The sequence below is a fragment of the Antechinus flavipes genome, chromosome 3 (assembly GCF_016432865.1).
Source record: "Antechinus flavipes isolate AdamAnt ecotype Samford, QLD, Australia chromosome 3, AdamAnt_v2, whole genome shotgun sequence".
In the NCBI taxonomy this organism is placed as follows: domain Eukaryota; kingdom Metazoa; phylum Chordata; class Mammalia; order Dasyuromorphia; family Dasyuridae; genus Antechinus; species Antechinus flavipes.
This window is the reverse complement of record NC_067400.1, coordinates 205585007-205612075: the sequence shown is the minus strand read 5'-3', so window position 1 is coordinate 205612075 and position 27069 is coordinate 205585007. Positions and strand designations below refer to the sequence as shown.

Below are 27069 nucleotides of genomic sequence, written 5' to 3'. Positions count from 1 at the left end.
AAATGGTAGCTCTCCTCTAACCAGAAGAGGCTTGGGGTCATGCAGAGGATGCAAGTTAAGATTCACCCAACTGATGACTACTATCTATGCTAGAAACGAAATCTGGAAACTGTGCCCTTTCTTCTAGTTCTACTACCACGACCCTTTTTGAGGTCCTTATTATTTCTCACATGGTTACTTGCAATAGCTCCCAACTGGTCTGCTTGCTTCTTCTTTCCTCATTTCAAACCACCTTTTTGATTATGTCATTATGTTATTCTAAATCATTAAATAGTTCCTCACTATCTTGACATTCAAGGTCTTCTGTGATATGTCTAGTTTATTGTTCCAATCTTATTTTCCATCACCATCATTATCCACATCATTCCCTCTTCCCAGACCTTTGGTTTAAGCCAAATTGAATTGCTTATTTATATCCCAAAATTTATCCATTAGTGACTTTTCTCCAAAAAGTCAGTTAAAGTCCTAATTCAAGACTTAGATAAAAAATTTATTCTACAAAGTTTTCCCTAATTTCCCCTTACCTTCGTTCTTACATTTCACACAACTCTTACACTATTTGTCACATTTTATGTATTAATTGCTGTGTATATCTTATTTCTTTTATTAAACTGTAGCTGTTTAGAGCAGGAGCTCTTAACTTGGTTATCTGTGAACTTTTAAACGTATTTTGAGAATTATATTTTAATACAATTCATTTAGTTTATATAACTTTTTATGCATTTAAAAGCATTATTTGTGAAGAGATCAATGAACTTCACTTGATTGCCAAAAGGGGTAAAAAAGAGTCAAGAATCCTTGACCTAGAGAAGAAGAGCTAAGGATGAAACCAGAGGGAAAAGATCTCACTGGCCTTTAAATTCCAAATGCTATCTAAAACACTAAACAAAGTCTTGCACAAAGAATATACTCAATAATTTTTTTAAATTACTTAACATCCTCAATATCATGGGGAGATTGATTTCCCCCCTCACACCCATACTAGTAAGTAGGGAGTGAATAACTGTGATTCCAATTTTTTTTTTTGCAGTACAGTTGATTCATGAAACTTTTCTCAAGGTGGCACAAATTTATTTTCCACAGGGAAACTGAAATAAAACCAGATTTACAATTAAGTCTTTAAATTAAAAATATTAAACTTTTTTTTTTTTTAAGGGAAAAATAGGGGCAGGCAGCTAGATGGTGCAGTGCTGAATTCCAGTGCTGGAATCAGAAGAATCTGAGTTCAAATCCAAACTCAGACATTTGAAACTTAATAGCTGTGTGGTCCTGATCAAGTGATTTAACCTCAATTGCCTCAACCAACACACACAAAAAAGGGGGAAATAGTATAAATATCTATTAATAATATCAAATATGAAAAAGAAGTCTCCTGTATGCTCAACAAAGTTCTATTAATTTCAAATAAATAAAAAGTGAAATCCACAATGTAAAAAACTATTTTAATGCCAAAAATATGCTTCCTCATCTTGTCACACTGCAAAAATCTTGAGTAATGTATTAATATGATAACAGCAACATCTTATAAAGAGAGTTAACTCAGCAGCCTGATTCATAGAATCAGGAGATCATAGATATTGGAAATCATAAGTATTTTACCAATAATAAAACCTGACATTTACATAGTTCTTTATATTTGCAAAGATTTTTACATATATGATATCATTTGAACCTTTAAAAGTTTAAGCAACTTGCTCAGTCATATAAGTAATCAACAGCAAACAAGATCTGAATTCTAGAGTTTTCTGACTACAAACCTAGCAAAATAATAAGATCACATCAATTCCTTTCCTAGGCCACAAGAAAGATAGTGTAGACTAATATCCACTAGAGTCCACTAAGAAGCTACATTTCTAAATGGTAGAACAAATTTTATTTAATCAAACAAGAAGCATTTATCAAGAATCTCCTTTGTCAGGTATGATGCTAAAAAAAAGAATGTTTTCTTTTCTTTTCTTTTTTTTTTTTTTTTTGCAATTCTTCTATACTTATTTCCACAATTATTATGCTGCACAAGAAAAGTCAGATCAAAAAGGAAAAAAATGAGAAAAAAGAAAATACAAGTGTGAACAAAAATAATGTAAATACTATGATTTGATCCATAATCAAAACCCCCACAGTCCTTTCTCTGGGTGCAAAAGGCTCCCTCAAAAGACCATTGGAACTGGCCCGAATCACCTTGCTATTGAAATGAGCCACATCTGCAAGAATTGATCATTGTATAATTTTGTTATTTCTGTGTACAATGTTCTCTTAGTTCTGCTCACTTAACTTAGCATCAGTTCATTAAAGTGTTTCCAGGCTTTTCCGAAATCAGCCTGCTCATCACTTCTTATAGAACAATAATATCCCATTACATTCATATATCATAACTTATTCAGCCATTCTCCAATTGATGGACATTTTTATGAAAGTAAGCATCTAGAGATATAAAAGAGATGATAGAGATAGTTTTCCTAAGAACTGCTTTGGTTATATTCCATAAATTTTGTCAAGTCTCATTATCATTCTCTTGAATGAAATTACTGATTTATCTAATTGTTGTTTCACGCATTTGTTCTTTAGGATTAAATTATATAGTTTCTGATTAATTTTTGCTCTATTTTTCCCTAGTCCTTTTTTACATGTCATTTTTATTGCATCATGATCTGAAAAAGATGCATCTCCTATTTCTGCTTTTCTGCATTTGATTTTGAGAGTTTTATGTTATGTCAATTTTTGAATATTAAGTTTATTTTCTTTCTTGACATAATATTTAATATGTTACTTTAAAGGTTTATAGGATATGTTTCTGCATATCAATTCTGGGAAGTTGACGGTAAAAGCATGATTTTACCAGTGAGGAAACTGAAGGTTAGGAAGTTTAGTGCTTTACCAATGACTATGACTTATATGTTCTGAGGATCTGCTTTAGAGTCAGCAAGACCTGAGTTCAGATTTTCAGATTATGACATACATTAGATATTTCTCCATGGGCAAATCATTCAATATTGTCAATGATCTAGACAATTCTCTAAGACTCTCAGTCACTGAGAAGCTGAAAAAGAATGATCTTACCAGTAGGGGTGCTTTCCATACTGGGAGTTCCTTTCCACTACAAAATCCCCTGTCATCTTCCCCCCACCCTCCCTTGCCCTTGCCAATATTTCCATTTACACTAGGGAACAGATTTTATATACATACATACATACATATATATATATATGGATATATAAACATATATGAGGATATATATAAGGGAATATATATGTGTATGTGTGTGTGTGTGTATATATATATTTATATAGGAACACAAAAAAAGGAAGCTTATAGACTAACTTGCAATCTTCTTTCCAAAGCCTGGATTGTAAGAGCATAATTTTCTTGCAGGTTGTCTTCAACTAAATTATTCTCCATGGGATCAAAAGTATCATTCTAAAAAAAAAGATAGAGTGAAACCATAAAAACTACATTAATACATATAAAGTAATTTGTTGGTACAAAAGAGTTTTATATGGCTCAACTGACTTGATTTTCATAACTTTGTGAAATCAGTACTCCAAATATTATGTACTCCAAATATTATTATATCCATTTTATGGATGAGGAAACAATGAAAAAAATCTTAGATGTTATTATACAGATTATACAGTATACAGATTAAACAAATAGAATTTGAAGCTTAATCTTACAATTTCTTGCCCATCTGCCGGTCCCCAGAAAACAAGCATTATAATGAATGTTAGTAACAATGTATATATCTATGAGCCTTTATGATAATTACTCCAAGTATCAATAAGGTATCAAAATGTTATCAATTGTTTCTATTACAATATTGAATAGTAATGGTGATAGTGGGCAACCTTGTTTCATTTCTGATCTTATTGGGAATGGTTGCAGTTTGTCCTCATTACATATGATGCTTACTGATGGTTTTAAATAGAAGCTACTGATTATTTTAAGGAAAAGTCCATTTATTCCTATACTCTCAAGTGTTTTTTTAATAGAAATGGATGGTGGATTTTATCAAATGCTTTTTCTGCATCTAATCAATTGTTTCTAAGTCAAAGAGAGACCAATATCTATATAATTGCATCAGTACACTAAGATACTATTGCTAGTCCACAATAGTTCTCTTATTTCACTTAAGATTATTTTTATAATGTATCACAATAAGAGTCAGCAGAGGACATCAAGTAATATCTACTTTAAACATATTTTTAACAAATTTAAGCTTCTCCCCTTACTATTAAACTATTAACACTTTTAGAAAGAACATGAATATAAAAGTTTAAAAACTTTACTTACTGAATAGTTCACATCACTAAGATCTGTTATCTTGAATGAAGTCAGACAATTTGTATTGAATGTATCTTTAAAAACTAGCAACGATTGTTCAGTTCCAGTGCCAATAAAATCATCTACCAGGACTGATTTAACTTTTTGCCACTTGGATGCAACCTGAAAGGGGAATTCAGTGATATTATATAAAAGAAACAATGGCTAGAGACCATTAATAGCACTCAAAGCCATGAGGGCCTTAAAGTGTGTTGATAGAGGCATGGTGTCCACAATGAGGGAGGTGATAATTCCATATTAATCACATGATATTTGATCAATATGGCATAGTTTTTTTTTTTGCTTCTGAAACACACTTTTTTATGATAAACATTAACAAACTAGAGTTCACTCAAAGGAAACCAGGATGGTAAGGTCACATGAGAACTGGTTGAAAAGATAAAGGATTTTTAGATTGGAGAAGATAAGACTTGGCAAGGGCAAGTGGGAAAGACATATTAGCTATCTTCAAAATATTTGAAAGGCTGTTATAAAGATTATACATAAGTATTATATGTGTTTTTCTTGGTCCCAGAAAACAAAATTAGGAATAATGGGTAGATGTTTCAAAGAGAAAGATTTTGGCTCTATATAAAAACAAAATCCTTACTTATTAGAGCTGTGCAAAAAGGCTGCCTGAGGAGATAGGAGAGAGTGAGGATACCATATTGAAAATTCTTTAAAAAAGAAACTTTTGAGGGGCAGCTAAGTGGCGCAATGGATAGAGTATCAGCCTTGAAATCAGGAGGACCTGATCTCAAATCTGATCTCAGACACTTAACACTAAACACTTCCTGGCTGTATGGCCCTAGCCAAGTCACCTAACCCCAATTGTCTTGGGGGGGAATAAAAAAGAAGCTTTCAAAGACAGTAGAGAGGATATTCTTGGATTAGATTAATTAGGGACATCTGCACTAAATCGACTTCATTGGATTCTTATTTGATACTTCAAATATAACAAATAAAAAATGATAGATATGATCTTAAAAAACAGAAAATTAAGTCTGACTTTGGACAAACAAATATAAGTAACAACTTTAGGCTTGCAGGGGGAACTTGGTAGATTTAATAGTTCATTCTTATTTATTTACGTCTGTAGTACTGCATGGGCTAAAAAGAAGTTTAGTTGCCTAACTCACTTTTAAAACAATATCACATTCTTACTTAAAACATTTAATATTTACCATTTATTGTTAAAAAAAAAAAAGTTACTTACCTTATGTGCCAAAAGCAATGTGAGGTTATTTTGATTAGTTATGATATACCATAATTAATTATGATTTGCTATAAAATAAATTTTGTATTCTTTACAAGTTTTTTTAAGCAAATTTTTAAGTAAATTAAGACAGTTAACATATTTGTACTCTTAAAAAGGCATTTGAGAACACTTTTAGCATCTTCAGAAGTCATGAATTTGGTTCAGTGGTGATTATCATAAAGATAGTTGTAAAGCTAGTTTCTAAGCAGTAAAAGATTTTGCTTGTTACCATCACCAGGAAAACATACTGATAAAGTAAAAATATATAGTTGGAACTCTCTAGTTTATCAGTCAATGATCTTCAGTAGCAAATTAAGAGTGGACTCTGAGCATGAGATTTAGAGGTAAAAGAGATTTGGTATGTTATCTACTCTAATACTCATTTTATAGATAAGGAAACTGAGATCTAGGGAGTACTGACTTACTCAAGGTTCCAAAAGTGGTAGAGATTGAAATCAAATCCATGTTGTGTACCTCCAAATTCAGCACTCTTTCTATTGTGTCACATGGATTCTATCAAAGTGGCAAACTGTTCCTTAATGATAAGATGCAGAAGATAAGATCCCATCATGTGCTCTGTATTTTGCCTTTCTTTTCCCTGGGGCACAGGGGAGAAATTGTATATATATCTTACATAGTTTTGGGGGTGTCAATTCTCTAGAGTAAGACGTGCTTTGTAAAATGCATAGTTTAATCCTATAACACAAGAATGCTTAAATATTAAGTGTGCTGAAATAAGGGAAACATACATACTTTACTACAAAGCAGAAGGAAATACCCAAAATATACCATTTTTACTTCTCTATTTCTCTACATTTCTACACAGCTATTTAACTTTTTAAATTTTTTTAAAACTAACTTCTAAGGAGAAAGATTATATTTTAGCCATTTGTTAAAAATAGAAAGATGTGCAGATAACCATTAAATAGGTATACAAATATTGACCATCACTTTCTAAGTGAAACAAGAATAATGAAAAGGCTCCCAGTAAAGTTTTTGAAAAATATTTAACATTAACCATCACCATAAGTAACAGGTTGTACAATTTCTTTAGTTTTCAATAAATGTCTTACATTCAGGGAGCACAGCAAAATAAATAAATAACTATGTAAGCTGATCCATTGAAAATTTTTAAGCTAGAATATGACTGACTTTGTTTCCATAACATGATTTCTATAATAGGTAAATCCATGTGATTTACGACTAATTTTACTAATACTAAATTTACTACTAAATCTACTAATTTATAAATAATAAATGTTTATTATATTATAAATGAATATTATCATGAAATTATGAAAATAAATTAAAATCCATCTTATAAAAACTTAGAAATATGAGCCTCAATTTAATGCCAATCAGTTATCCTTTTTGAAAAAGGGTTCTGACCTAAAAAACAAATATAGGCAGTAAAATAAATTTTCAAATAGCATCTAAATAAGGGCATGAAAGTCATATAAAAAAGGACAAATTTATTTCTGAAGAGGCAAGCTGTTCATTGAAAATATATTAAGACTAGAAGCAGCTAGGTGACATAGCCCTGAAGTCAAGAGGACCTGAGTTCAAATCTAACCTCAGACACTTAACAGTTTCTAGTGGTGTGACCCTGGGCAAATCACTTACCCCCAATTGCCTCAGTGGAAAAAAAAAAAAGATAAATTTTTTTAAAAATCTATTTGTATGAATGAGCAAAATAAATAAAATTTTATAAGGAGTTATTATACCTGAAAGCTTTTTTTCCAGATAGCACAAACATCATTGGATCTAAATGATACAATAAAGAGTAAGTCTCCGCCACCTGAAGCCATAACTTGTAATGCACAGGGATCCTGAAATGGAAGCTGGCATAGTCTTTTAGGGACACCATCTTGGAACCAAATAAGTTGATTCTTTTGAGTTAAAGCAACCAATGAAATCCTTAACATAGTATTCACTACTTTAATTGTACAAATATATATACACGTTACCACACTGCTATAAGCATGAGGCAAAAAATATGCACTATTTAATATTTTTTGATTTTCAATAGAATATGCACAAAATTCAGTACCCCAAATTATATAATCTGACTCTGAAGACTTCTGGCTACTTTCTCTCTTAGTGGAATGAGATTCTTCTACTCCAAATAAAATAATACCTAGATTTTCAAACTCTCCTGCCCACTTGATGGAAGAAAATTTAACTGGAGCACTGATAATCCTGTCATTTTTGGAAGAAATATAAAAGAAAGTTCTGTTATGTCTCCATAAGATTGATGGACCATTAAGTATCTTTATGTCATCCTTCATCTCATAGTCTAATGTAAAATTCATTCGCTGTTCAAACTTATTAGAATTATGAAGTAATAATAAAAAATATACGAAAACACTTTTCTTTTTGTTTCTTCTTATCAAAACACAAGGGAGATTAATTCCTGTTCTGAAATCTGCTGCACAGCTGCAACAGATTATTTCAAAACTTGAGCATTCTCCATGAAAGCTAAATATACCAGTGGACTTCTGAATAAATGCTCTTGTGCTTCTATCAAATGTCATTCTTTTCACATGTAATTTGGATGTTTTTGTAATTCCTTCTTCTGCCAAATCTCCTTGTGACAGTTGAAAAATAAGGACTTCCCCATTGTAAGATAAAAGATTCTCTTGCTCATTAGATGACATTGCTCTTCTGCTGTTGTCTTTTAACAATGTCAAATCTTTATGTGAATTTGATTTTGAGGAGTGAATTTGATTTTGAGGTGTGAATTTGATTTTGAGGTGTAAATTGCCCCAAAGAGGATTCCAAACCTAAAAAAAAAGAAACATTGACATCAATTAGGAAGATTGCTTTTTAAAAAAATGTTAAGTACCCCCTATAACAATGTTCACATTTACCAGAAAAATAAGAACTATAAAGTTGTTATTGTAGTTTCTATCTTAATTATGTTCTTTAAACCTTTAATTAGAACACAAAATGACAATCAGAAAATGAGTTATAACATATGAGTATATATGCTTAAGGAAATAAAATTTAGGCAAATCCCTAAGAATTTCAACATACTGATAATGATAATTCCATTTAATATCAATTATAATTTTTATGGTTATTGTAATATCAATTATTATAATTTTTAAAAATCACAATAAAACCACAGGCATTTAAGTGAATGAAATGTCTTGCTTTAGTCAGAAAATAATGTCTCTAGATTTTGATGTTAATGATTAGTCATTCATAAATAGGGAAAAAAATTAAAACTAACAACCCTCTTTGTATTTGAAACTGTAGGGTACCTTTGGAAACCACACTCAAAGAAATGGAACATATCAATCACAAAGAATGACCCATGATGTATGAATATGATGATGAATAATATATAAGAAATGTGCCATTCCTACTGTTGTTTGTATGATCAGAATATTTTATGGTATTCTTTGAGAAATAATATGAGTCAGTTATAACATATAATAAAAAAGACCAAGTAAAAATGGTATACAGGATGCTATGGGAGAAAAATGTAACTAAAAGAAACAGACGGACTAGCTAGGTAGTAAGAATTATGATCAAATTATTGATATCTACAAAATGCATAGAGATCTGGAGGAAAACTCCTTGCAAAGAATTTATGGAAGGCCACATACAAGGCAGGTATGGTTAGCCTCTGATCTGTATCATTAGAGTGAATCTTCTCTCCCAACTGCCCCCAAAATCCAAGATCCATCAGAGAATTCTGGAGTAAAGAGTATTTTCTTTCCCTACAATGGCCTTGGAGTGTATATTTTTAACCTTGCACAAGATATAATTAGGAAAAAAAATAAAACAAAAACAAGCTCAATATTTCTTCTTCCTGTTCTAGAAATGTTTCATCTAAGTGAATCCATTGCTTTTACGGCCAAATTAGAGGAAAACCATTAATTTTATAATTGGTCCCTTCAAAGAATTTGAATAAAATTACCAGACTGGTGCAAGGAAAAACCAACAACTCTGAAGGGGGGGAGCTCCACAACATCTAAGCATTAATTTTAAATGTTTTATTTTTTTCTTTCTGGTTATATAAGCACATTGCATTTTTAAAAAAATACTTTTTCTTTTTGAAGCATGTTAGGAGAGAAAAATCAGAACAAAAGGGAAAAAAAACCTTTTTCCATGAGGGAAAAAAAATGAATGTAACATGTGTTGGTTTACATTCAATTTCCATAGTTTTCTTTTTGGATGCATGCAGATGGCATTTTCTATCCAAAGTTTATTGGGATTGCCTCACTCAACTGCTTAGAACTAAACGTTTCATAATTGATTATCACACAATCTTGATGTAACTGTGTACAATATATTCTTAGTTCTGATTGTTTCATTCAATAATAGTTCTTGTAAAACTTACCAGGCTTTTCTAAAATTAGCTTGCTGTTCATTTTTTATAGGACAATAATATTCCATTACTTTTCATACCGTTCCGTTCCATAACTTATTCAGTCATTCCCTCATTGATTCACTCATTTTCCAATTCTCTGACACCATAAAAAGTACTACAACAAACATTTTTGCACATGTGTGTCCTTTTCCCTCCTTTATGATTTCTTTGGGATACAGACCCAGGAGTGGCACTTGGGCACAGTTCCAAATTGCTTTCCAGAATGGTTGAATCATTTCAAAATCCTATCAACAACGCATTAGTGTCCCAGTTTTCCTGTATCCCCTTCAACATTTATCATTATCTTTTCCCGTTACCTTAGCCAATCTGACAAATGGGAGCTAGTACCTCAGAATTGTTTTAATTTGCATTTCTCTTATCAATAGTGATTTAGAGCATTTTTTTTTACATGACTACAGATGGCTTTAATTTCATCATCTAAAACTGTCTATTCATATTCTTTGACCATTAATTGGGGAATGACTTATATTCTTATAACAACAGTTCTTTATATATTTTAGAAATGAGACCTTTATCAGAAATATTGGCTGTAAAAACTTTTTTCATAGCTTTGAACTTTCCTTTTAATCTTGTTTGTGTAGGTTTTGTTTGTGTAAGCATTAGTTTTAAATAACACATTTGTCATAGGGTTGCTACATATACAGGAACTACTTTATAGACATTTTCTTGTGAAATGTGAAGAAAGCAATTCTCAAAGGCACAAACTATTAAAAAAATAAATTAACAAGTTTAATTTTTCCATTTAAGGAGCTTAATATAAAAAACTATTCCACATAATCATAGAGTTCTCATTTTAAAAGACAAATTCAGTCATCTGAATTTTGAATATTATGTTAGATGACAGCACATTTAACTTGCTTATGAAAGTGAGTGCTTCAAATTTTCTGTTCATAGCACAATGACAGTTTTCAATGCTGAAGGAACATATACAACTGAAACTAAAAAAACTATTCTTCTGAAGCACTGGTTTGAAGGCCAAGGGTTCTACAAATATCCCTCAAAATTAGAAGCCCTTAAGTAGGTGCTATTATTAATGCTATAGTTCAAAACACAATCAGAAATAACCTAACTTATCCAAGAACACTAAGTAAAACTCAATTCAAAATGTCCATAATAGGGGCAACCTTCATTGTTGTAAGGTTGACTTTCTGGACAATAAGTTCTCTGTTTTTCCCTATTTCATTAGTAACAGAGAACACATAAAACAAAAATCTAAAATCTTTGCTGCACAACTAAATTCTATAGCAAAAACCTTTTGAGAAGTTAAAATAAGTGTTGGGGAATATCTGTGAAATTAGTATCAAGATTCTATTTTTCATGACTACATATGCCAGTTGATAATGCTTTACGTGGTAAAATGAAACTAGGAACAGATATATGTTCTAAAAAGTAAAGACATTTCATTCTTCAACTGATCAATGGTCAAAGAATGTGAACAATAAGTTTTCAGAAGAAATCAAAGCTATCTACAATTATATGAAAAAACTGCTTCAAGTCACTATTGATTAGAGAAATGGAAATTAAACCATCATATTGGCTAATATGACAGAAAAAGAAAATGATAAGTGTTGAAGAGAATATGGGTTAGGACACTAATGAACCATTGGTAAAGTTGTGAACTGATCCAACCATTCTGAAAAGCAATTTGGAACTATGCCACGAAAATATATATATATCAATTCTTTTAGTGGTGGCAAAGAATGGGGAGAGGGGATATCCATCAATTGGAGAATGGTTGAACAGTTGTGATATATGATTGTGATAGAATACTAAAAATGATGAGCAGGATTTTCGAAAAACCTGGAGATTTATGTGAACAAATTAAAAGTAAAGTAAACAGAACCAGAAGAAATTTGTACATAGTAATAATATAATCAATTGTGAATGACTCAATTATGCTCAGCAATATAATGATCCCAGACGATTCCAAAGGACTCATGATGAAAAACACTATCCACCCTCAAAGAGAGATATAATGGAATCTGAATGTAGTTTGAAGCATACTATTTTTCAATTGGGTTTTTATTGTTCTTTTAGGGGAGTTCTGTATTTTCTTTCACAACCTAATATAGAAATATCTTTTGCAACTGGGAGAGAAAGAATTTGGAACCCCAATTTTTTAAAATGAATGTTAACTGTTTTTTACAAATAATTGGGGATAACATTCAAAATAAAAAGTAACAGATAAATACAACAAACTTGAATTTAATTATCTACTTCATCTATCCCATTTCTCTCTCGACATCATCTTTCCAGAAGAATTTAATAATGCTTAATATTATATCTGGGCTTTCCCCTTACATGATAATGAATTCACTTTGACACAGGAAAGTCAGTTTGGGGTTAAAAGTATTGAACAGAAGTCAGAAGACTAGGGTTTATATCCTAGTTTTTTCACATTTTAATTATGTGATCCTGATTACTGAACAATTCCTGAAGGAGGGAATGGAAATGGTACCTATTAAAAATTACTGGGAGAATTGGGAGAAGACAATGTGAAAAGATGAAAGAAGCTAGGTGAATGACTGCTAACTCTATAGGCTGAGTGTCCTAGCTTTAACTCCTTACTAAAAATAAGTGAATCTTTGGAAAATAAGTGCACATACTTGGACAACAACACGGGTGATAGGAAAAGAAATGAAGCTAGGAGTCAGATAATACAAGAGTTCAAATTTTGGTTCTGCTACTTATTACTACCTGCTGGGACATTAGGAGAGTCTTATAATTTCATCCCTTCTGTTTGTTTCCTCATTTGTAAAATGTGGACAATTTCTTGGGTCTTTTCCAGTTCAAAATTTAATGAATTGTAGAGAGATATACTGTCATCTTTTTAAATACCACTTAAATCTAAATTGAAGAATTCAATTCCACAAATATTTATTAAGCATCTACAATGAAAGGCAATGCAGGAAAACTGACGGTCTTGGGATTTAGAAAACTTGAGTTTAAATTTTGCTCCTGATGCTTATTATGACACTATGGATAAGTCATAGCCTTTCATGAGGTTTCTGTACTACTTACTTCATAGGTTTGTAAAGAAATCATTTCATAAACCTTTGTAAATGTCATTGCTATTCTCATCATTTTGACAAGTTTCACATACATCCATGGTCTGGAGACATGCCAGTACTCTGATATTATTCTTATATTTTAGCATTATATGCACAAGTGATTACATTAACTCAATTAAATAAAAGTATTATTATGTAAGCATCTTCACTGGTGACTCACACTGAAAGCATTCTTGGTATAGCTCCAGTTGATGACAGAACAACAAGGATGATATATACACTTCAGTCTGTTCCCACATGACTTCAATATCTCTGGTGGATCTCTAGATTTTGAAAGTTTTTCATTTCAAGTAGCTTGAAAATTTTTAAGTTATTGGAATGGCAACATTAACTAAAAATCATTGCTCTTAAATTTTCATGAATCAATATTATGTCCAGGTTATTTTGACTAATTGATTTAGACAATGAGAATGGCCATGTTTAAAACAGTTTACAGGTTGAATTCTCCAGCTTGAATTTGTAGCAGGAGAATCTGTCATGAATGTTCACATATGACAATAAGATCTTAATTTTAACCACCAGTTAATGTCATGCTAGGTATTAAAATAAAGGTATTAAAAATAAAAATTATTTTTACAATTTGCAGAAAAGTTTCCACTATTTTAATGTATAAATTTCACTGATAATAACCCTTTTATAATTTATGGTGGCAATGACCTGGTACTTATTTGTCATACTAATTCCTTCTATTTGCACAAACAAATCCACATGATTCAGCCATTTGCTCAATGCTTCTTTTGTCAACATATTGTCTGAGTTCATGTGGATATTGCCCATGAAAGACCTTTTGATTCCATTCTTAGATTTTAGCAATTTCATAAATTCCATCCTGGGATAAGACATTTTTCATTAGATTCAACAAATCCAATGTATATTTTACCAAACTTTATGCCATGATATACACAAGTTCCAAACCTAAGACCTATTTATCTTGAACACTAAAAATGGATATTTATCCTCTTCTTTTTGGTAAAGAAATATTCATCTCTCTATACCTACTTCAAGGTAATGGGTTTCATGTTTCATTAATACTATGGGATTTTTGTTAAGATAGATAGCTTCTGTTAAGGTACATTCTCCAGTTAGAAAAATGCATTGAATGATATTGCATCAAGTGTTGATTGTTTTATAGGTTTATATCTTCCCACTCAACTTTGATTTCAGGATTCTTTATATCTCATAACATGTGTAACTTGCCTGAAGAATTCCAATATACTATTGTTGTTCTTGTTACTACTCTCCTGACATGGGAACTCCTATATGGAAAAACTTCCTCTTCCAGTGCAGATAGACAACTGTTTTATGACTTTCAATATTAGAAAGTAGCTTGAAGTATTGAAATGTTAAATAATTTGCTTAAGTTACACAGCCAATTTGTATGGGAAGCTAGACTAGAACTTACACCTTCCTGATTCAAACCAGCTCTCAAACCACATTTTTTTTAAAAGTAGGAAACGGTCTCAAAGAGTGTTATATATCTACGTAGTCAATTTTAAAAAATATTTAAAAATACATTAACAAAAAGATAATTTCACTGAAATTGTCTCTTAGTCTAACACAGTAATTTATATTTAACAATACATATATATCTGTTGAAATGAATAGATAACATCTAAAGATATGTTCTTACTGAAGATATGATATGCAGTAGAAAACATAGCATTTTATATGCTTTGTGATATATGTGATATATGCTTATAATATTATTTAAATATTATTATACTTAATGCAATCTTTGTATCAGAGAATTTCTTATAATGTGAAGGTTGCTACAGTAGATGATCCAGTTTTCTGACACCACCACCCAAGTGGAAGCAGGTAATTGTACTATCTGGCATTCTTTCAAGGGAACCTAGCATCTTTACCTTATTAAAAGCAATCATCAAATAAATAATTTTATTTAAGCTGTAAAGAATACAGAAAGGCCTTGTATCTGGGTCTCAAGTTAGCAGAAGAGACTCTTTCCCCTTCCTCATGGGCTCTTATTGACAGGTCATATGTTATTGCCAGAGGTCTAGAGATCAGAATAGAGCAGAAGAGATTCACCACCTTCTTAGAAAAAATGTAGCAGATAATTTTCTACTCATTCAAGATGAGTGAGCAGCCACATCTACTTGATTATGGAAGAGGCAATGCTGAAGGAGTCTGGACAACTATGAGAAAGAAAAACTGAAGTCAGACTCTGGTTTCTGTCAAGGAGTATACAAGGGGTAAAGCTTAGCATTAAGACAGAGATGGGGAATGTCCCGTCACATACGGCCCTTGAAATCATTTGCCAAGGCATCTGCAGGCAATAAAGAGTTAAAAGCTAGGCACAATTTCAAGTGCTTGAGTTTTACAAGTTGATACTTTCTTACGGCCCTCAAAAGTTATAAATATCCAAATGGCCTCGATACAAGAATGAAAGTGGAAGGGACTATTGGAAAGTCAGTGGGGAAGTGGGGGAGTGGGGTAAGTCAACCTCTGCTTCTTCTGAGTCTACCAAATGAGATATGGAGCAGGAGAGTCCATTTAACCAATGCATGAAGGTTGACACCTATAAAGGTGATACCTATTAAACAAACTTGATCTGTCTACGAATATAAAGCACTGTATGAGGCAATAGTCAATCCCTTTTCTCAGGGAAATTATATTTTATTTTTACTAGTATATTTATTTGTTAGTGTACTTATTATACTATTTTAAGTAAAGGGGACTATAAATATTAACACTGTTAAGTTTCCTAATTCTTTTTTTAAAGGCAATGAGTATAGGCATCCAAGTATTGTTTTATTATAAAATACATTTAAGATTTTATATTTAAAATCCTATAGGTAAGTCATTACATGTTTGTAATGTAAAACTCAGTGTTTGCTACTATACTTTACCTCACCATATCCATTATTTTAGAGGTTATTCAGCATTACTACAATGTTAAGACAACTAAAACTTATGAGACAGGAGAGACCAGAGTTTCAAATTAATTTATGACATTTACTAATTATGTAATCATGGGCAAATCATTTATCCCTTTTACTCTAGTTTCTTCATCTATGAAATAGGCACAAAAACTCTCTATGATATATATTACACTGAGCTGTTTTAAGGCTTTACTGGGATAATCTACTTACATAAGAGTCTTTGAAAGTACTTTATCTATGATTTCATATGGATATTTCAAGTATGAAAAATTCCTTTACTGATGTAGATCAGCAACCAATTGACAAACTATAATCTTAAGACTTGGAATACAGAAAAGTTAAATGACTTGCCTACAGTTACCCCATCCAAGGGTCCTCAAAATATGGCCTGCGGGCCAGAAGTGGCAGCTGAGGACGATTATCCCCCTCACCCAGGGCTATGAAGTTTCTTTATTTAAAGGCCCACAAAACAAAGTTTTTGTTTTTCTATAGTCCGGCCCTCCAAAAATCTGAGGGATGGTGAACTGGCCCCCTATTTAAAAAGTTTGAGGACACCATAGACTATGTGTCAGAAACTGGGTTCAACCCAGGTCTTCCTTACTCCAAAGGCCCAATTTCTATTGACTAACCATGCTGCCTTGTTAAAAACTACAACTTACATAATAGTTTATAAAACTATATAAACTATTGTATTCATCATTATTAATTCCTCTATGAAACTTTCCATGTATCCCAAATAAAAATGTTTTTCTCTCAGCAGATTAAGTTTTATTTTACACTTCTATGCAAGATATACTCTCCTTATGGACATAAAGGTATCAAACTGTGTCTTTGTATGCACTGTACCCAGTAGAAAAGAAAGTTATCTAAAATTCAAACAGCATTCTGGATGAAGCATTGATTTATTTGACACTAGGTGATGGGTTGGCTAACTACATAACAGGAATTCTATTGAAGGGATGCCGTGCTCTGGGGAAAGAATGGCCTTTAAAGACTTCTCCAACTCTGAGACTCTACGTGTGAATTTCATTATTATAATCAAATATGTTAACAAAAAAATTTAAAACTAGAGCATAAATCCTGGGTCTCATCTTTTTATATATATCTATGTGTCACAGACCTATACGTGCATTTATATATGTAAATGTATGCGTAAATTATATATAGCATATAAATTATATATCACAAAATTATATATAGCATGGAAATTACATACATTTTACAAAACACATACATCGTAAACATATGACAAAATTACATACAATACATATATAGGTATGCAGGGTCTCAAAATTCTTAGTGCAGTTATGTTACTAAAACTATTCAATTTAAATACTTCTAAACATTTATATTTAAAATAGAGTCATTTACGTTCTAAGTGATTAATACTTAAAACTGCACTAAGCCTTTAGGGCCAGCCTGCAGATTTATTCTCCTATCTTTGTATTTGAAAAGTGCTGCCTGGCACATAGTAGACACTTAACCAATGCTTACTTCCTATAGAATCCTTAAGTGTTTACTTTCCTCCCCCCGACACTATGAGGTAAGCAGTGAATTCTTATCTTCATTTGACAGATTAGGAAACAAACCGGAAGGAGGGAGGCGAAGCAGCAGGTCCAAATCTCCCTCTCCTCCCTTCCTTTTCTCTCCCTTCCTCTTTCCTCACCTCCTCCCTCCAGAATTGATGAACATCAAAAATTCAAGATAAGGTTTCCCGTCGGCAAGGTAGCACGAGCTAAAGTAGGGCCTTTTAGGTTGAAGCTTTGAATTTCTGCCCATTAACGTTGATAAGAATGATGGAAGTCCGATGTCCATTACCAATCCGGACAATGGGTATCCAACACGACTAGGGAGAGTTCTAGGGCTGACAACCTCCCGGACCGCGAGAGGGAGAATCTGGGGAGAGAAGATCCCTGCCTTCCCTTCTCACTTCAGCTCCCCCTCAACACCTCCCAAATCCGATCCACCCTGGGGGTAAGAAGTTAAGTTTTCCCTCCTTCCTCCACAACACCTACCTTGGGACTGACTAGAGCTCACACTGCCAACTACCGCCTCGCACACTGAAAAGTCCCGCGCCCACAAGGCATCCTGGGAACGGGGGGAGAAGGCGAGCTCTCCTAACCCGGAAATAAAGCTGAGAGTACTGGGAGGAGTTCATGAGGGGAACACTGAGGAGGATGGTGAGTTTGACTACAAAACCCAAATGCGTCCAACGCCCCGGAGGAAGAGGGCGTGGCCAAACTGGTGGAGGCGGGGCCGGAGGAAGGGGCAGGGTCTTACTTCGGGATGGGGTCCTGGTTTTTGGAGAAGGAACCCGAGAGGGCCGAGATTGAAGGAAACGCGTTCTGGTCCCGCCCCCACATCTGAGGCGGCATCCATGGATTGGACAGCTTCTCAGGAGCCTCCTCCCTCTCCCTCCCACCTCGTACGGTGTCACGAGACCCGCCCGCTCATCTCCTCCGCTCCTTCCCCTCTCTTGCCAATCTTCGCCTGTTTCCCCTCCGCGGACCCTGGGCTGGTGATGTGAGACCGGCCGTCGGAGACAGCGACTGTGGCGGCAGCGGCGACAGCAGCAGGGACCATGGCCCAGGTGAGCAGATGCCGGTGCCGCTCCGAGCCAGGCCGGGCGTCAGGTGCCTCCCCGAGGCCTAAGAGACTCCTCTGGGAAGGTCGAGGGGAAAAGCCGGGGAAGGATGAGAGAGTTCAGTGGAAAGGGCCCCAGGAGTAGCAGTCTATCTCAGCTTCTGTTCGTATCCTTCCCCAGGTTCCTTCCCAAGAGAAATCTAAGCTTGTCAGCGAGACTCGGAGAAGGTTTGAAGCCGAGTATTTGGCAGGTGGGTACCAGGAGGGTATGTCACTGTCACTGTCCCCAACTTTTCTCGGGTGCCGGTCGCAGTCCCCCAGGGAAACAGCTTGTGCCCCCACGTTTGGACCACTTTTCCCCCAGGCTGCCTCAGTGTCTTTAATTTCACGCCTTGCTCAGACCTAGTCACCGGAGTAGGTGTATCGGGTTTGAAAGGCTCAGTTATAATCCTTGAATTCAGGAGGTCAAAAGGGACCTTGGAGTTCTCGTATCCCTGAGGTTCCTTAACCCTTTTTGAAATGTTATGATTTTGGGGAGGGGGGGACTTAAACTTATGGACCCCCCTAAGCCTATGAACCCCTTTGGAAATCTAATTAAGCGTATGGATCCCTTTTTAGGCTCATGCATTGAAAAATAAAATTATTTTAAAAATACATAGGGATGCAAAATTTAAATGCACTTGTCAAGATAATTTTTTTTATAAATTTGTGAAGCCCAAATTTAGAATCCTCTCCTTTCCCAGAGAGGTAGCCCAAAGAGTGAATCCTGATAACATCTAGAAAAAACAAAGTCTAAATTGGAGCTTGATTGCAAGGGCAGTGCTAATTGGACTTGACATTATGAGATGCTCATGTAGAGATTTAAATAGGCAAATTTGTGTTTGAGGAATTTTTTGTTGTTTTGGGGGTGTTTTGATGGTGGTGGTTGAGTTTTGGTTTTGTTATTTGCCTTCTTATTGGGGTGTGCCTGATTAAGGTAAGCAGGTTGTACCAGTGCTTCTTGTTAGAATACTTGATACTACTCACATGGTTTCTCTTGCTGATAATTTCATCAGTTTACAAGAACAAAATTTGTGGAGTTACAAAATAAGATGTCTCTAAATTTTATACTTTTTGGATGGAAAACCTATGCTTTTCTATTGCCCATGGTTCTTATTGTTATAGATGTATGGAATGGTTCTGTCCTATTCTAGGTAGCACAGTTCTGGTAATGAGGTAGCTTGAGTTTTTGTGTTACTTGCATTGCATACTTTACAAAAAAGACTTCAGCCAGTTGTGTTTATTTTGAAGTGTGAATGATTAGTTGTGTATTTGTAAGTGGTGTGTATCCTACAGGAAATTCTCCATTTGAACTGCTCTAGCTTCCTATTTTATGGATGGGGAAATGCTCTAGGAGCTTGACACTAATGTTGAGTGGTTGTGTCTTATTATTAAATACAGTTCTGTGTCAGAACTTACTAATGATCTAGAACAGGTGGTTGAAATTTTCCTAACAACCTTCATATTTCAGGAATATTACATATTCTTCTCATTATCTATTCTTTTTATACCCCAAGTTTTTACCCAAGAGAGTTGGAAGAACTTTAACCCATAGATCTTACTATAGAGATAACAAGTGGCCCTAGAGCCAGTAAACAAGTATTTATTAAGCAATTACTATTTCAGACTGTGCTAAAAGAAGCAAGAAAATTGGACAACATGTATAGATAATTCCAAAATATGTGCATAGTTAAAGGAGATGATGGTCTCTTGCAGAAGATGGAATTTGAACTGATTTGAAGAAAGTCGAATCTGAGGTTAGAGATGAAGAGGTAGAGTGTTTAAAGCATAAGAGACAGTACAAAGGAAATGTAGCATTCTGTGTAAAGAGTAGCAAATATACCAGTGTAAGCTGGCTTCATATAGTGCTTGAAAGAATATTAAGTGTAAGGAGTCTGGAAAGACAGGAAGGGACCAGGTTAAAAAGATCTTTAAATACCTGAGTATTTATCTCTTTCATATTTTCTTTCTCCATTCCTCTTCTCTGTATATGTTAGTTCTTTATAATGTTAAATATGACAAAAAGAGGACATGGACTACAACATAGTATGTCCACTCTTTTTGTTATTTGCTTGAATTTTGTTTAATTTTTTTTCCTTTTGGATCTGATTTTTTCTTGTGTAGTATGATATTTGTGGAATATCCTGGAGATATTCATTGGAATTTACTAAGTATGGAGATTACATACTTTAAGAAAATAATTCTGGAGCTTAATGGAGAATGACTTGATTTGAAGAGAGACTTTTAGCATGGAGATCCACGAGGAGGCTTTTGCAGTACTATTGGTGAAAGGGTGAATAGGTTGACATGTGAATGAAGAGTAGATGTATACAAGAAATACTATAAAGTTGGAGAGGATGCATAATTATTTTATGTTCTTTGAAAAATTGCTTTCACTTATATATCATGAGTAGTTAAACATTTTGTTGATTTTTTTTTTTTAATTTTTAAAGGATCCCAGTTCTTGATTTAATAAATCATGGCTGTAATTTATAAGTGATGCCCTAGTGGGTATGGCATGCAACTTAACTTAAGCCACCATCCAGTAACATAAATTCATAGAGCTATAGAGCTGGAACAGTGCTTTAGAAATCATCTAATGATATAATCCAAAGTCATTTGAAAAATGAAGGTGTTGAATGACCCTTCCAACTTTCTATGATCCTATGACCTAAGTTCCTGCAAGTCATGATTTAGACTTCCAGTAGGTCTGCTTTCCCTTTTTCATCTAGTATGTACAGGTAAAAATATGCATTTCCTACTATACTTTCTTTTGCTTATGCACATAAAGTAAGGAAAATGATAATCTCTCATGTTCCTTAAATGTATGTCTTTGAGTTATTTCCTGAAGTTTTGGTTAGTTAAAGAACATAAAGTGTTTTTGATTCTTTCTACGTAGAACTAGATCCATCCCTAAGTTTATCACCTAGAAATTCCTGTCCTCCATAATTTCCTTTTCTTCTTCTTTTGCCTTATTACCATTCCCATTACAGTTTATATGTTGTCTCTATATGAGCAGATGGGTAGATGGAAGTTTCCTGAGCATCTGCTATTGGAATTAATAATAACAGGTAACTGAAAAACTGCTTAATATCATAAGGTATATAAAGCCTAAATTAAAAGTGGGATGTGTTCCAAATGTTTTTAAGTCCTTTTGAAATGTTTTTTTAGTAGAAACAAAGATTGGGTTTCAGTCTTGTCCATTGGAATCATATTTTATCATAATTAGCTAAATTCTCCTAGAGCATTAATAGGCTAGAGCTAGAAGTGCCCCCCCCCCCCTAGGAAAAGATAGATGACATGTGTTGTAAAATAAATCTGAATCCAGCCAATCTGATAGTTCACATTTGGTTTCAGAATGAAGTGAGATATTTGGAGACTATGTAATGGTTAACAAAAAGAAATTTCCTTAATCTTAACATGGAAAAGATAATCAATATTGATGGCAGTGATTTTGTTAAAGATATTTTCCCTATTTTTGTGTTGAGCATGTAAGAATCTTTCAAAACTGAGAAAACTCTTGGCCATCTTTTGTTCTTGGGCCACTGATAAGTTACATCAATAATTGGTGTAGACATCAATAATGTCTCAGCAATTTCACTACTTTTTTTTTTTTTTTTTTTTTTTTTGGCACTGAGGCAATTGGGATTAAGTGACTTGCCCATGGTCACACAGCTAGGAAGTGACAAGTGTCTGAGGTCAAATTTGAACTCGGGTCCTTCTGACTTAAGGGCTGGTGCTTTATCTACTGCGCCCCACCTAGCTGCCCCCACTACTTTCTTAAAGAAAAATTAGTTGTGCCTGTAAAGCAGAGAACCTTCTATATGTTATTCCTATCCCAGCCTAAATTGAAGTAGTTGGATTAGGTGATTTGGGTTCCTTTCTAATTCTAGATTTACAATCCCACCTAGGAAAACATCTTTCTCTGACCTCTGTTCTATTTGTTCTTTAACCTTTGGTTTGTTTAAAATTTGATTCCTTTTTATTATGAATATAGGTATCAATAAACGAATGATTGAATATTCTAAGAGCAGAATAGATTATCTATGTAATTGAACTTCTGTTGGATAAGGTTGTTTGTTTGTTTTTAGTCTATATTAATTTTTTTCTTTTTTTTCTCTATAATTTAATACTGAGTTACTCTGCGCTTCTTTCTTTTCTTCCATATTTTCTTTCTCCTTTCCTCCCCTCTCTATATGTAAGATCTTTATAATGTTAAGTGTACCAAAGAGAGGACAGTGGGAACTGAAGGTGGACTACAACATAGTATTTTCACTCTTTTTATTATTGTTTGCTTGCATTTTGTTTTCTTTTTCATTTTTTTCCTTTGGGATCTGATTTTTCTTGTGCAACATAATATTTGTGGAAATATGCACAGAGGAATTGTGCATATTTATTTAACATATATTAGATCACTTGCCAACTGGAGGAGGGGGAATCAGGAAGGGAAAAAATGGGAACACAGGGTTTTGTAGGGGTGAATGTCAACAATCATCCAGGCATATATATATATATTTTTTCCAGGTATATATTTTGAAAATACAAAGCTATAATTTTAAAAAAAGGAAACAAAAAAGCAAAATAAAAAAATAAATGAAAATAAAAATATTAGAAAAAATAATATTAAGTGTAATCTGAACAAATCAACAGATTGGCTTTATTTGAAAATGTATTCCCTATTCTTTGATTACCTGGTATCCATTTCTATTTGGACTCCTGTTTCACTTGTTATTGCTTATGTTGTAATTATCAGTGCATGATCTTTTAGGATGTAGGATGGAATGTGCAATTGAAGGAGACTATTACTAGTGTACTATCACGAAATTGAAGGAGACTATTACTAGTGTACTATCACCTTTTCGTTATCAATTTCCAGCTGAAAACTGAAAACTGTTGTATTAGATTTATTGACAATATTATATTCATTCATTCCTGACATGTGATATCCATTTGATAGACATTATATATTTTTTTCTCTCTACCCTTAAGAATTACCATCTATAATTAATGTCAGTGTAATAAGATCATTTAAATTTATTTAATAAAGAAGAATTCAATTGGATGAGCACATTTTTTCCCACTTTTTATTTTTTCCAAGTACATGTAAAGATAATTTTCAACATTGACTTATTTTTTTTTTTTTTTTTTTGCTGAGGTAATTGAGCTTAAGTGATTTGCCCAGGGTCACATAGCTAAGAAGTGTTATGTGTCCCAGGCCAGATTTGAATTTAGATCCTCCTGACTATAGGGTTGGTACTCTATCCACTGCACCACCTAGCTGCCCCCTACATTCACTTTTATAAGATTTTGAGCGCCAATTTTTTTCTGTCACTCCCTCTATTCTTCCCTCTTCAACTCAAGATAACATACAATCTGATGTTACACATGTACAGTATATTAAACATTTCCACATTAGCCATGTTTTAGAAGAACAATCAGGGAAAAAGAGAGAAACCACTAGAAAAGGAGAGGGAAGGAGAAGGAAAATGGTATGCTTCAATCTGCATTCACACGCCACAATTCTTTCTCTGGGTATGGATAATATTTTCCAGCATGAGTTTTTTTTAATTGTTTTAGAGTACTGTATTGCTAAGAAGTGCTAAATCTATCATGGTTGATAATTGCACACAGTATTGCTGTTACTCTATACAATGTTCTCTTGGATGAACACATTTTCTTTTTATAAAAAATTTTTTTCTGGTTATACATCTATATTCTTTTTGAAAAAAATAAACATTTCATTATGAATCATGTTGGGAGAAGAAAAATCAGAACAAAAGGGAAAAATCACTAGAGAAAAAAATAGAAGAAAAAGGGGAAAAGAAAGTGAACATAGCATGTTGTTGGTTTACAGTCATTGCCCATAGTGCTCTCTACAAATGGCATTTTTCATCCAAAGTTTACTGGGATTGCCTTGGGTCACTGAATCATTGAGTTTCATTGGGTCATTCATTGAGAATCATTGGGTCATTCTTGAATCAAGAGTGGTGTACAACTAGTTGTATAACCATAGGTAGGCAAGTCACTTAATTTAATTCATAGACTTGTAATGAGGATCAAATAAGATGTTTGTGAAATTTTTGGCTGATACACACCATATTAAAAGGTTTGAATAACATAACTGTTACTTTGAACTTAAATGAAATAGAACCTTTTTTTTTTTTTCCAGAAGCAGTGCTATTTGTTTCATCCTTATGATCAGGTTATCTGTTAATAGTTTTTAGCTTTACACTTACAGAAATTAAACAACACACAACTCAGTAGATAATTGTCGTCTTGTATCCCTTGCCTTACAGAGTATCACTAATAGAATTACAAGTCACAGTCAATTTGACTGATATTTATTAGACCTCTTCTTTGTACAAGAAGGTAGTCTGCTAGGCATCATGGTGAATAAAGAGATAAATGAAACAATCTGGTTTATATTCAGAAGCTTTTTGAAAATACAGGTTATATCAATGACACTATTTGATTTCAGAGGTGAATTGACTTTTGGAAACATCAAGTATTGTGGTTGGGGAAAGAGAAATTATAAAAGACATTATCCTTATCCTTCTTGTCTAAAAAAATACTTAGGTAAGTATTTATATTCCCAATTTATTTTCTGTTTTTTTTTTAAAGAAATACTAGTTTTTGCAGCATTTTTATTTTTGCCCCCCTCCCCTTTTTTAAGGAATCAGATTATAATTGAACTGTTATAATAGGTGTTAACTGGTCTAAGTGGCTCTTGATTCTAGTTTTTCTCCTTTCAGTCAACTGATCACATTACTTCTAAAGTGACCTTTATAATCCATAGGTTTGAGTCATAATCTCCTCCAGTTTATTCATTAACTTCATATCCACTATAAAATAAAATCTAAATAAATTAAATTGAAATCTGTGTAGTTAGTACTTCTCCCTTTTATGCAATCATTTAGTCATATTGCAAACTGACCACAAGATATTCTCCATTAGAAATGCTGTATAGTATATAGAAACAGACAATAATAAGCTACAAAGAATTTTATATTCTAAATATTTTAATGCAAGTAGTTTAAAAAGATACAAATTTAATTTAGAAAATCAGAGCATTGCTATATTTCTCTTCACTGCTTAAAAAACAAACAACAAAAAATTTCCATGGAAAATACATTTGTATGCAGACTGATATGGGTGATTATATAATGTTCTTAAAATAATTACTTGGAAGTTGTGAAAATAGTTGGTTTTTTCCCCAATTTATATACTAATATAAAAAGTTCTTGGACATTGGAGGTCTGTGTCAAAATAAGTTTCATAAGCATCAAAATATTTATAGTCTTTACTTTTTTGGTGTTAAAAAGAATTGAAAACAAAGTAGATTATTTATCTACTTGGCTAATTGGCTAAACAAGTTTGTGGTCTATGCAAGTAATGGGATATTATCAACACTATAAAAAATGATGAATATGATGAATATAGTATGTAGTAGCCTGAGAAGATTTATATGGACTGAAGAAAAGTGAAGTAAATAGAACCAGAAAACAATATATTCAACAACTGTAACAATTTATATAGAAACAACAAATTTAAACTGAAAGACATGAAATATATTGACCAAATAGTATGAGAAAAGACATCTCCCTTTATCCTTTGTTGTTAAGGTGAAGAATTGAGTATCAGACTTTGTTTGATATGCTAGTTAGTTTTACTTGTTTTCCCCTGCTCCCATTTCATTCTCTTATTAAGAGGTAATTCTTTGGAATGGGAAAGAAGGAGTCAATAGGAAATATCGATAATGTATGAAAAAGAAAATATGAAAAAATTTAATTTTTTCAAAAAGTACTTGTAATTTTGAATTGTTTTATATAGCTAGACTTGTAATTTCTTTTTTATTGAATATGATTTAATTAATCATAAAAGGAGACTGACATGATGAAATTAGAGATTGTATAGTTACTGGAAAATAAATTTGGCTAGGCTATGTATGGCCAGATTATCAGAGCTTGAAAAACCTGGTAGAGGAGTCTGAAAACAATCTCTTATATTTCATGACTTCCCTCCTTTTGAACCTGTTCTTAAACTTTAAAGTGATTTACTTCTCTGTGATGCTTCTTTGTTCTATATATTTTCACTATTTCAGACTTAACTTTTTCTCATTTCTACTATAACTATATTATTGGCCAGTTTTTAAACTTTCCACACTTCTTAGAGTTTCTACTCTCCCTTTTTTGGATAACTCCAATTATTAAACTTCTTTTTCCTTTGTACTTTGGAGTATTGGAGAAAATCTTTAAACCATATTGATTGCATCCATATGTTTATACTATCTCACTGAAATACTTTCATGCATTCTTTATTGACTTTTTATCTCATTCCTCAAAAAATAGCTTTTCTAAACCTACTCTACTCTATGCCCAAAAGATCCAACTTGCCCATCTTTCTCTGCAAGTGATCTTGGTTCCTGCGTTACTGAAATTTCAGATACCAGATAACATTGCCTTTCCCCTCCTTTCTCCACATCTCAAAACTCATTATCTT

General features: G+C 33.1%; 2 protein-coding genes across 6 annotated transcripts in view; one reads left to right on the top strand and one right to left on the bottom strand.

Moving 5' to 3' along the window:
• The window catches only part of FANCB (FA complementation group B), a 34034-nt gene extending 15976 nt beyond the window's left edge, over positions 1 to 18058 (bottom strand). For both annotated transcript variants that reach the window (XM_051984489.1, XM_051984490.1), the window contains exons 1-4: positions 17964 to 18058; positions 7300 to 8358; positions 4288 to 4440; positions 3319 to 3414 (exon numbers count right to left, since the gene is read on the bottom strand). In XM_051984489.1, the coding sequence (XP_051840449.1) occupies positions 3319 to 3414; positions 4288 to 4440; positions 7300 to 8232 (1182 nt within the window). In that variant the 5' untranslated portion in view covers positions 8233 to 8358; positions 17964 to 18058. The remainder of the gene's footprint in view (positions 1 to 3318; positions 3415 to 4287; positions 4441 to 7299; positions 8359 to 17963) is intronic.
• A 368-nt stretch (positions 18059 to 18426) lies between these two features.
• Positions 18427 to 27069, top strand: part of MOSPD2 (motile sperm domain containing 2) — a 40591-nt gene continuing 31948 nt past the window's right edge. The window contains exons 1-2 of one of the 4 annotated variants that reach the window (XM_051984491.1): positions 18427 to 18538; positions 18713 to 18782. In XM_051984491.1, coding sequence (XP_051840451.1) covers positions 18530 to 18538; positions 18713 to 18782 — 79 coding nt within the window. In that variant the 5' untranslated portion in view covers positions 18427 to 18529. The remainder of the gene's footprint in view (positions 18539 to 18712; positions 18783 to 27069) is intronic. The other 3 variants (XM_051984492.1, XM_051984493.1, XM_051984494.1) reach the window with 3 other exon arrangements.